Below are 11768 nucleotides of genomic sequence, written 5' to 3' on the forward strand. Positions count from 1 at the left end.
GTTGTCTAATATAAGATTAAGAAAATATTAATATTAATATTTTTATTAAAAAATATTAATATTTGATATTACCTAAAATATTATTTTTTTATAAAAAATATTAATATAAAAAATATTCATTTTAGATACTAAAATTAATATTTTTAATATAAAAATAATATTTTAAATAATACTCTATCAAAAATATTAAAAAATATTAATAACAGTTTTCTTTAATTTTATATTAAATTATCGTACAACAAAACTACCCCTCCATGTCTCGGGTGGTGTCGGCGTTAAGATCATTTAGGGCACGCGTCACCGTCAAAATTCCTTGCTTCACTTACGTTTACGCCACGCGGCTTTGCTCTGTAAATCTCTCTTCTTTCCTTCACTCTCACCGCCCGCCACTTCACAATTTGCAATAATCGAAATCAGTGCGGAGCTATGGAGGAAGAATTCTCGTTCCACGATCCAACTAAGTTGCTCGACTCTGCTTCCGAGTTCGCTCATCATCCCGTTGCTCCAAACGAAGCCGCTGTGAAAAATTTTCTTGATCGTTTCCCTCTACCTGTCATCATCAGGCAACCCCCTCCCCCTTTTATTCCTTTTTACTTCACTATAAAAAATATTTTTCTTTTTATTAATTTGTGTATTTCTGGGATTTTATTTAATGGGTATTTCAAGATTAGCAATTTAAATGTTTTATGTAATGCAATGGCAATCATAAAACGTTGTTTAGATGCTGAAAATAATCAGTTTTCATTGTGGGAATTTATTTTAGCTTATTGGGTTTTCAGTTTTAACTTAAAATAATGGGCTTTTAACTTTTACTAGCTCTTTTGCAGTGCTTTGCAAACAAAAGCTGATGTGCCTGGCCTGGAGAATACTCTGGTTGCTTGTTTGGAGAGAGTATTTAAGACTAAGTATGGTACCTCACTCGTTCCACAGTACATGGTATGCATTTGGTCCTTCAGTAAATTAATTGCTAGCTTTTCACTTGTAAAAAGCAGTTGATTAGCTTCAAATGTAATGTACATTGTTCGGATGCCTTGTGGGAATGAGAATCTTTGGATAGTATCAGCCCTATGAGTATTAGGAAAACATTATGATGTTTTGAATGTAGGCTCGAGTTCTTAGTGATTATTATTTCCTTGATGGGTTATCTTTGAAATGTTTCAAAATTTACAAATTTTAAGAACTTGAATAAGTAGTCTAAGTAGCATTTTTAACAGTTCAAACATTGGAGTATATCTTTATCATGTGCTTATTAGTTTACGATGACACTTAAAGGGCCATCTTTTCTGTTTATTAGCCTTTTGTTCAAGTTGGCCTCAAGGCAGATTCTCAAATAGTTCGTTGTTTATCATGCAAAACGGTACGTGTACAACACTAAATTATTTTCATTGATTTCTTCGGTAAGTGCAGCACTTGCTAAGTTGAATTCTTACGACACAAGGTACCCGTAGCTATGGTAAGAATAAAATGTCACAGAAAAATTACTATCCAAGGGTTTGCCTCAACTGGTTATTTCCAGATCCCTTTTAAGATATCTCTTTTGGGGGATAGATGGAACTGGCAGGTATTAAGATTTACTATGTTATATGTCCACAGGATTCTATGAGCAAAGCATGATCGAATGTGCTTATCTACATGTATTTATACAACATTAATATACCATTGTAAATTAACTCGTGTATTTGCCTGAATGTTGACAACTTCATCCAGGTTTTGTTCTTTCTCGAGAACTTTGTTGACAAATCTTTATCTGCCGTAAAGCTGATTATGGACTATGATATTTATCCTCTCTTACTGGACTGTTTGATAAATGGGTAAGAACCTATCACTTTGAACTCGGAAATAAGACCTTCCATTTTTTTTGATTTAATCTTCATTTTTGCAGAGAAATGTCATACTCCCTCTTATCATTTTGTTTTGTGCACGAGTGGACAAACTTAAAGTTGGTGCATGACATGGAAAATGTGGTTATGAATTATTTTCCCTATGTATAGACTTTTTAAGTGTTTTGGGTTTGTTGTACTGGGATTGCCATGCCATTGATCATATTGGCTATCATAGCTTATGATTACAAAAAAATTGTTCAGGACTGCCATGCTGCTGATCATATGGGCTATCATAGCTTACGGTTATAAAAAAAGTCATTCTTTTTGGTTGGGCAATCAATAAGCTTTATAAGTGTCATCCACGCTTCTTTTCTGAAAAGTTAAAAGTAAAATTGATGAATTATTTAATGTGCAATGCTCTACTAGTGTGAGGGAGAATATGACGAATATGGTCATCATACTGCTTTCTTATGCCTCAAGTGTATTATAGTACTAGAGATATTTTGGCACTGCTCCTCGGGGTCAATAATTATTCAAAGTACTTTGAAGAGTTTACTCACTGACAATAATGATTCTGAAAGTCATGATCCCGCTCTTTGAAATTTGACATGGAAATCCTTTATAAGAGAACTTGCAGGAAGAAAATATGCTTTCTACATTCTTTTGAATCTGTAATTCAGGGATAAAACTGTTCTAGATTAGTTGCATAAAGAAACTGGAAAAATCTTCTAGATTAGTTGCAGTGGAAGAATGTGCCTAGCTATCTCTTAGTGTGTCTATTGTTTATCTAAAGACTTCTGGTCGTATCTTAAACAAATTACTGCTTTTAGCACCCATTTAGTTGTTTGAGGCATCCTTCTGCATAAAATAATGTCAAGTTACTCATCTGTAGCAATGAACAAGTTGCAACTGCTGCAATTGATGCCATCAAGACCTTAGCTCAGTTTCGTGAAGCCATGGTGAGGACTTGACCTTAAATCACTTGCTATCTGAGGTTCAGTCTTTTTAATGCATTATATCATTATAGTTTCAGTTTACTAATATTTATTTTAACTTTTTTGTAACTTTTTGGAGGGCATTATCTTCCCATCTAATATCAATGATGCTACACACCTTGGGAATGTAGCATCTCGATGTTCATCACTGGTATGATTATTTTCTCATGTGCTCTTTGACTTTTTTCTATTACCGGTCTCATGTGTGAGTTCCCTTTGTTTCATAGTCTTTTTCTTATATTTTTGGGCATATATTTGAAAATTGAAAGACTACTTGAATTGTAGTATTTTTAACTATTGTCATCACAAAAATGTCTCGAGTTCTTTTTATTTCTAGAAAAAGTAGTCTATGTCCATGTTATTCTTTACTTTTATAATTTTTATATCTCTGCAGTTGTAAGAAATTTGAAGCTCCCGGCAGGCACCAATTCCAAAATTTGACATTTATGTAGTCTATGCATATGCTTAGGAAATTTTCTTATGGTTGTATTCCCTTCTTAATACTGTAAATCCTTTTTCAGGGACGCGTGCGTGTTTTATCATTGATAGTGAAGTTATTGTCCATTTCGAACTCCATAGCATCAGTAATATATAGTTCAAATCTGCTCAGTTTATTGGAGGCTGATATCAGGAATTCAAATGATACCCTTGTAACCCTTAGTGCTTTGGAACTCTTGTATGAGGTTTAACCCTGGCCCAGAACATATATCTTTAATTACTTCATTCTTATGTGCATTTCGTATGGGATATTGACTAGACAGATATGCAGTTGACTGAAATCCAGCATGGTGCAGAGTTTTTGGCGAGGAACACCCTTCAGTTACTTCATTCTATAATCAGGTACTTATGTGAGGATTAATATTTTTTCCTTCCCTTTTTATTTATTTTTATTGAAACCATTGCTGCTTTTGTTATAACCAAATTTTCATTGTTTTCTCTGTAACCCTCTTTATTTACTTTTATAGCAACTCATCGATGGAATCGATCCTACGATCAAGAGCAATGATGATAAGTGGAAGGCTTTTATCCAAGGAGAACATATACATGTTTGTTGATGAACCAAGTATGGCTTATATGCCTCTGAGTTCTGAAATTCAGTCATCGGAGAGATTAATTTAATTAGAACTAAGCATCTTTAGAAGTGTAAAAGACTGAATTTGCAATTACCATTGTCGTTTTTATATTGTTTGCCTTTGTTCTCTTTGGATTTGCATGTGTTATATACTTGGCCCTTTTTATTCTGGATGCTATGGCAATATTTTCTTAGCACCTCGCATCCAACTGCAGGTTCCCTATTGCACTGCTAGTACAGGGAAAAACGATAGCCAACTAAAATAATCTTGGAAAATAGATTGAAATTTAATTACTATCATGAAGGAAGTTATCCCTACTCTGACCTGAATATTTTTTTTGGGTATGGAATGTTTTAAGCTACCTTATTTTCTTCTATATTCAGGTGCCAAAAGTTTGATTTCAGCCATTGATGTGAGACTTGGGCTGTTGGATGGTCAAGATGCTGATGAACGAGAATCTGCACTTGAAGCTCTTGGAGGAATAGGATCATGTAAGTATTGGTTATGCCAACGTTATTGGAACTTAGGTGTGAGTGTCGGATACGGTTATTGTCTGACACAGATATGATTAGTTCTCTCAGTTTTTCATACATTTGGAGGATCAGACCCCCATACCTATGTCCAAACATGATTTGGACACAAGTACTCCAAAAATATAAATAATAGAGTTGGAGCAACGTAGACTATGTAGTTGCAGAATGCAGACGACTATCATCAAGAATTGCCCGCCTAGCTCAGTTGGTAAGAACGCAAGGCTCTTATCCTTGTGGTCGTGGGATCGAGTCCCATGGTGAGCAATTCATAATTCTGACTGTCGGAGGTCTTCCAAGGAAGCTGCTCTCAACCTGGCGTTGGGGGCAGCCTACTACCCTACCTCCCCCTTACCCCATTACATATGGGAATAGGGTCAGCTAATTTTTTAGATGACTATCATCAAATAGAATAACTTGCTTCTTTTATAGTCTTTTTATATTGTTGCTGGTTCACTTTGAATTAACCACTTATTATTATGGCTTTTGTAATTATTTATTTTCACTATATGGCTTAAATGGAAATGGTCCATTTCAGTTTATAATCATTTATATGGACACCTGGCTCAAAGTATACACTCTGTGTTATATCAACATGGCTTTGGTTTTGTGTGCCCTGTGGTCTTACATCTTTGGTTGAGTTTCTACCTCTATGGTCGATTGGTTTTAAGTTTGATTGTTAAAATAATTAATCATGTCTATCAAATCTCTTCAACGTTATATTGTAAAATCGGCGACTGTCTGAAGAACTTGTTCATTATGTTGGTAATCCTAAAATGATTACTGTTTATACCTGATTCTTTTCCCTCCTATTTTCTGATGCTTTTAGCAATTCAAGGAGCCGTGTTTCTACTGACAAGTTTTCCTTCCGTTGCAAGGCATATAGTTCATGCTGCATTTGATGGGCAAGGGGGTGGTAAACAGTTGGTAAGTATTTCAAATTCTTTTGCTCGGTATTCATCGCTGATCATAATGGATTACATAATTTGAAGGCTCTTTGAATCAGTTCACTAAGCACAAAAAACACAGAATTGACACAACTATGTGCATGTCTCTATGTTATCTTGAAATATGATATCACGGTGATTCTTAAAAGACTCAACTTAATGACATGGTTAAATCATTACCTATTTGTTCATATATAACCTCGTGATAATTGTCGATGATCTATCTTAAACTATTGACTTTACTTAAACCATTAGCATGTATGTTAGGAAATACCATCAACTCCAGTTCTCTAATTATGGTTTAGATTGTAAGTTTTTTTCTTTCCTTAGGTTTATTTGTTGTGATTTATTTTAGTTGATTTCTTTCCTTTCGAGAATAGGCTTCCTACTTATGTAATAAAGATTACTCTGTATTTAAAGGGATGGATGGAACAATAAACCTTAAACCTAAAGCCTAAAAAAATCCTAAAGAGATGCAGGTCAGGTTGATGAACTTGAGTGGTTTTCCAAAAATCCTAAGCAGAACTTTTACCAAAAATCGTCGAGATTTGTCTCTCTCTCTAATGATTCCTAAGGTTTCAAGCTCCTTTTGATGGACTTGAGTGATTTTCCACAGTTGTAACATGCATTACCGTTTCTCTAAGAGCTTGGAGGTTCATAGTAGAGAACATATACGTTAATAAGGATTTTTTTGTTTCAGATGTATTATCAATGGAGTATAGCAGCTGGCTTTCCCTTTGTATTTCTACGGTCCTTTTAAGCTATATAACAGTTTCTTTTAGTGTGGAAAAAAAGTTTCAACCTAATGTTTCAAATGTCCCAGTAGTCACAGAATTGTAGTTTTCATTGGGGATGGGTTGCTTGGAAATCAGATGTACCATTACTTTGACAGAACTGGCAAAATATGTCTTCAAATTGATCTTTTATGGAGTGAATTCCGCATAGCAATCAGATTGTATCTTCACTCTAATATTCCGACTTCTGATGGATTTGCTTATTGCTATCTAGGCTGCATTACATGCTTTAGGGAATATCGTGGGAGAAAACCGGCCTGACGGTAGCATAATACTAAATGGCGATGCAGAAGAACGTCTTCGACGTTTGATCTATGAAGTAGCATCAGAAAGTACAAAGTTGACACCATCTGTAAGCAATTCTTAAAGAAACATATCTTTTTTGTTTGTTTTCATTTCATGGTTTGCTTACGTCTGTATCTCTTTAGTTTCAAAGACATTGTTTAATGCCAATCATTCGACCGAGATGCAAACTATTTAGTAAGCATAAGTAAAAAAGGTTTTCTATCAATCTCAAGTATCCTGGACTCTTATGCATTTGACTCTCTGATGTTCTCCTTTGAAAAAAATAAATGAAGTTCAGTAACCCCTGTTGCATGATTTGCAGGGTCTTTTCCTATCTGTTCTTCAACAGGCCGCAGAAATTCGTCTAGCAGTGAGTGTTTCTTCTCGACATATAATCTATATATTTTTGCCAAATTAAGCTTACTTTTCTAATTGAAACCAATCATTTTCAAGTGCTCCTATTCAAGAATATAACTGAATTTACTTATCTGTACTCACCGCATAAGATAAAATATTAGAGCTTTGACCTAAGGTGTCTATTCATTTTTCTTTTTACCAATGTCAGTGTTTCATTTTGGTGCAGATATTTGCTAAATGATCATGGTATTGTTTTTGTTGATATCAGGGGTACAGAGTATTAACGGGATTAGTAGCTCGAGTATGGTGCTTGATGGAGATTTGCTCGAAACCTGAGATAATAAGCATAGTAACTGATCCAACTACTGAAACTGCAAAAATAGGTATATTGCTTTCATATCTGAATCAAATAAGAAAGTCCCATCATAATATCTCCATTGCTCCCTCTCTTGTCCATATGAAATCGTATCCCAATATCTTTGATGTCGTGTATTATCCGACTTACAACTAATTCTGTTGTGAGGTATGGAGGCCAGATACAACTGTTGCAAAGCAATCCATAGGTCGTTCATGTCGAGTAAACTTGCTAGCGACCCTGCCCTCTCGGGAACAGCTGGGAAGGTTAGTTACAAGCTGAAAGATCTCGTTTCTTCTGCATTTCAGTTGTGTTGATCAATCGCATCAGAAGTCGCATCGATAGAGAGATCTTGAATTCATACCAAAATCCATAAGTGAGGCGTTGTATTAATTTCCATTTTGGTTTTGCAGTTGCAAGAAGGTGTTGAGAGAGGTCCATATCTGGTAAGAAAGAATAATGAAGCAACTCCGGTGGTAATGACAGCTGAAAGATTTTAGGCTTTTGCAAGCAAATTAGGTTACATCATGGGAGACTTATCTTTGTCATGTTTGGTACAGTTCTGGTTTTTCTTTTTCTTTTTTTTTTTTAAAAAAGTTGTAAACTTTACTGACATAACTGATGTGATGTATTCAGATGAAAACTCTGAAAATACAAGTAAACATCCTTCATAACTATGAACAACATTTTAATGTGATAAAATAACCTTTACACACAGATAAACGTCGATCCTTACCTCGTAAAGATCAATCCTTTCAGCACGAGATTTTTCTTAAAACTCAAAACCAAAGAAATCATTTTTGATTTTTTTGGGGATTTATTTATGACTTAAAATTATTTTTGTACGTTTTCTATCAAACATGGCTTATAGAAAATTATAAATCAAATTCAAGCAAAAAAAAATTAAGATAGGGTTATGAATAGGTTTTTTATTATATAAAATAGAGAGAAGAAGAATGTGTTGAACAAATGGATAGATTGAGATACAATTACTAAAGGGGTTTATAATAATATCGTGGCAGATGATAATAATAAAAATACTAGAGAACAGAATAATTTAAACACCTAAAAGCAACTATAGATATAAATGTAATTTATAGAATAATGTCATTTTATTTTCATTTTTATTTAATAAAATTAACCCCCTATTAGTAATTAAAACCCAACAAAGCCCATTGCAGCACAAGCCTCAAACCATCAAAGCTCATCTAAACAACAAGGCATTTTGGAATTTGGAGACAAAACAAGGGTAAAGTAGGAAATATGGGGGGGGGGGAAATCCACTGAAGATTCACCCACCGTTCTGGCTATGATATTGGATAAGCAAAAAGGCTGAAGAAATAAATAAAAAACATAAAATCTTTAGATAAACATATAAGGGGAGAAAGAAAAATGGCGACTGCAGCGGTTAATTGTTGCTTATCTTCGTCATGCTTCACTCTTCAGTCTAAGCTCAAAACCATTTCGCTTAAAAGCAATATCAACTCTTCATCTCATGCTTTGCATCAAAATCTCAGTGCTTTTAACACTCTCAGTTTCTCCAATAACCTCTCTCACAATATCTTCTCCAAAGGTATCTTTTCTCTTCTTCTTTTATTGTGTTATCATGTTTTATGCGATACCCATTTCTCTTTTTGCTCAGTTGAAGTGAAAACGTTGATGAAAATTCGTAATTATGTTGAGTTTCAACTGATGGGTCGTTATAATTTTAGGGGGAGAGAAGAGAGAGAAATAACCCTTTTCTATTGCTAATGTAGGGAGTTTTTTTTACATGATTTCAATGTTTGGTTCGCTTGAAAGTCTTGGGGTAAGTTTAATTCTTTAAGTTTCTGTTTCTGGGTTTATCACCATTTTTTATCCCTGTTTTAGTACCTTGGTTCCTACTAGATTTTCTTGGCAATTTAATGGAGCTTGTTGGGAATTAAGTGACTCTTTAGCTGTTGGTTAGATGTATTTTTTTTTTGGGTTATTTTAGTCCCTTGTTTCCTCATTTTAGATATGAACTGGTTCCTTAGAATAATCTCTTCTTTATGTGAGTGGAAATTGATGATGAATTTGGAGTTGTTTGATTTTCGTTTCTTTATTGGGGTTTTTTGTTTCAGGGAACATGTCTTTTAGCACAATGAATCGGAAACCAATTCATCGTTCTGTTGTTGTTTGTGAGGCTGCACCAAAGAAGAAGGCTGATTCAGCTGCTAAGCGTGCTCGACAAGCTGAGAAAAGGCGAATTTACAACAAAGCAAAGAAATCCGAAGTCAAAACCCGGATGAAGAAGGTACCAATCCTTACATATTGCTTCTCTGATTGCTTAACAAGTGTTAGGGTTCTAGAAATATCGAGTCTCGGATTGTTGTGCATCCTAGGGTACTCTTATAGTCTCATGCGTTCACATACAAGAACCAGTACTTAAGCTACAACGAAGAGATAAAACCCAGTATTTCTGGTAATTCGACAAGGTTCTTATGGGAACATTCTGCAATTCCAATTCCTCTATGCAAGATCCACTCCTTGCAGAACATATTGACTCTTAATTATTTTTTAGTTTCATACTTTTATCCGTCCTGGGGTACTCATGCATTCTCGTACAAGAGCCGGCACTTAAGCTACTACGTAGAAATAACCTAGCATTTATTGTAATTCGACAAGATTTGTATGAAAGCATTCTGCGGTTAAATTTCACCTAACTTAGGCCGTAGACATATGCAAGACCCGCTCTTTGCAGAACATAGTAGCTTACTCGTAATTGTTTTTTTTTTTAACTTTTTTTCTTTTCGATTGAGTTATTATACTTGCTTGGATATGTTGAGCTGTTATCACTCATCTTGATTCCAACATCTTCAGTTTCCCAATTGGATTGTCAGTGATTCTCATTAGCAGATGGTACAATGCTTGTTGAGCAATAGGAATTCTTTTGTTTTTTCTATTTGGGTGGAAACATTTTCTGAAAAGTTGGGGGTCAGGAGAAGAATAGAAAAGTATCAATCTGATGTTAATTCGACTCCGGGGTGACTGTCAGATATTGGCATTTACCTGAGACAAGTACGCACAGTTTTTTCAAAGTTCTTTCATATACTTAGGGGATTATTCCTTCATAACCTATACGAATATGAATTTAACTTGGGTATCGGACATGGATTGTACTTCCAATCCCATACCAATATCTCATTTGTACTAGAGAAAAGATGGCTTCCGATTTTGGCTTTTTTGCATTCTTTCCCTGCCTTCCTTATCATCTTATGTTACTTCAATGGTGTAAGGCACAATCACCCCCAGTAAGCAACTAGGGCAAAGTTCAGATAAAAGTATTTTCTGTTTTTCTACAAAGGAAGCTGCAGATGCTTAGATCGAATCCTAAATCTGCCAGATACCGCCTTTTAAAGGTGGTGGCATGAACCAACGAATTTAGGCCTGGGCTTACATTAGATCTGTTTTAATAGCATGTTCTAAGATGGTTCATGATGTTCCATGAAATGCCTAATGGCTTTTCTGATTTTTTTAATCACCCTTGAAGGTTTTGGATGCACTGGATGTGCTGAGGAAGAAACCAGAGGCAGAAGCCAAAGAAATCTTCCCGATTGAGAAACTGATAGCGGAGGCTTATTCGGTGATCGATAAAGCAGTAAAGGTGGGAACGCTGCATAGGAACACCGGAGCTCGTAGAAAGTCACGACTTGCTCGGAGAAAGAAGGCTGCGGAGATGCACCATGGATGGTATACCCCTGCAGCAGCAGAAAGTGCAGCCTAGAAGATTATTATCATCATTTACAGAAATCATTCTTTTTTGTTGTGTCCTTTGTCTACATTTTAATGAAATTTTATATTGCTTTCTACTTAAAAAAAATTAAAATTTCTTTTTATATTTAAAAATAATAATTTAATTGTTGATGATATTAATATTTTTTTATTAAATTTTGCTAGCAATCATACTAATTTCATAAACAAACTATTATGAACTCAATAAACATATCTATCAGTGAATAATTGTATTAAAAGTTTTAAATGAGAAGAAAATAGGGTAAACCATACAGATGAGCTCTAACTATAGGATGTTGGTTCTTTAAATTTCTTTACTATTAATAAAAGTTGTAAAATGGTTCTCTGAATATAAAACAATATTATGTTAAGTCTCTTAATTATTAAAATTTGTAAAATTATCATTTAATTATTCATATATTCTAAATTTATCCTATTTTGTTAAAAAAATTAATGGTCGCCTGAGCTGAGTATTAACTTATTAATTAGGATATGATAAAATTTAGCATTGTCGTTCTCAAGCACTAGCTTGACGGTATTTTTCAAGTATTGACTTAAAGGCATAATGTAAACAGAGAGTTGATTCATAAATACATCTCAAATGATTCTAGTAATAGAATTTATCATATCTTAGTTAAGATGTTAACATCCAGCTCAGACGACCACTGTTTTTTTTAACTAAAAATGATGATTTTAAAATATTTTGTAACTTTTAATAGTAGAAGAACTAAACAAAACACTTTCTTATAATCAAAGAAACATTTTATAATTTTTAATAATTAAGAAATTTAATAATACAATATCTTATAGTCGGGTTTCATTTTTATATATTTATGAATATAAATAACATCCGGAT

The 11768-nt window shown here is 34.2% G+C and overlaps 2 protein-coding genes across 4 annotated transcripts; both read left to right on the forward strand.

Annotated features, from left to right (window-relative positions):
- The first annotated feature begins 265 nt into the window (after positions 1-265).
- LOC120219451 lies at positions 266-7722 on the forward strand. Of its 2 annotated transcripts, none has more exons than XM_039216272.1 (16): positions 266-563; positions 828-936; positions 1295-1357; positions 1708-1811; positions 2716-2782; positions 2898-2969; positions 3340-3501; positions 3588-3658; positions 3784-3881; positions 4275-4382; positions 5251-5348; positions 6377-6514; positions 6770-6817; positions 7073-7187; positions 7328-7425; positions 7573-7722. In XM_039216272.1, exons 1-16 carry the CDS (start codon positions 427-429, stop codon positions 7657-7659), a joined length of 1575 nt encoding a protein of 524 aa, XP_039072203.1. In that variant the 5' UTR covers positions 266-426; the 3' UTR covers positions 7660-7722. The 2 variants fall into 2 exon arrangements, with proteins under 2 accessions (XP_039072203.1, XP_039072204.1); XM_039216273.1 differs by having other exon boundaries at positions 3603-3658.
- Positions 7723-8509: 787 nt separating this feature from the next.
- Positions 8510-10951, forward strand: LOC120219458 (30S ribosomal protein S20, chloroplastic-like). Of its 2 annotated transcripts, none has more exons than XM_039216283.1 (3): positions 8510-8732; positions 9262-9434; positions 10671-10951. In XM_039216283.1, the coding sequence occupies exons 1-3, from the start codon at positions 8552-8554 to the stop codon at positions 10902-10904; spliced, it is 588 nt and encodes a 195-aa protein (XP_039072214.1). In that variant the 5' UTR covers positions 8510-8551; the 3' UTR covers positions 10905-10951. The 2 variants fall into 2 exon arrangements, with proteins under 2 accessions (XP_039072214.1, XP_039072215.1); XM_039216284.1 differs by having other exon boundaries at positions 8510-8702.
- The last annotated feature ends 817 nt before the right edge of the window (positions 10952-11768 follow it).

The sequence above is a fragment of the Hibiscus syriacus genome, unplaced genomic scaffold (assembly GCF_006381635.1).
Source record: "Hibiscus syriacus cultivar Baekdansim isolate YM2019G1 unplaced genomic scaffold, ASM638163v2 tig00110206_pilon, whole genome shotgun sequence".
Classification (NCBI taxonomy): Eukaryota; Viridiplantae; Streptophyta; class Magnoliopsida; order Malvales; family Malvaceae; genus Hibiscus; species Hibiscus syriacus.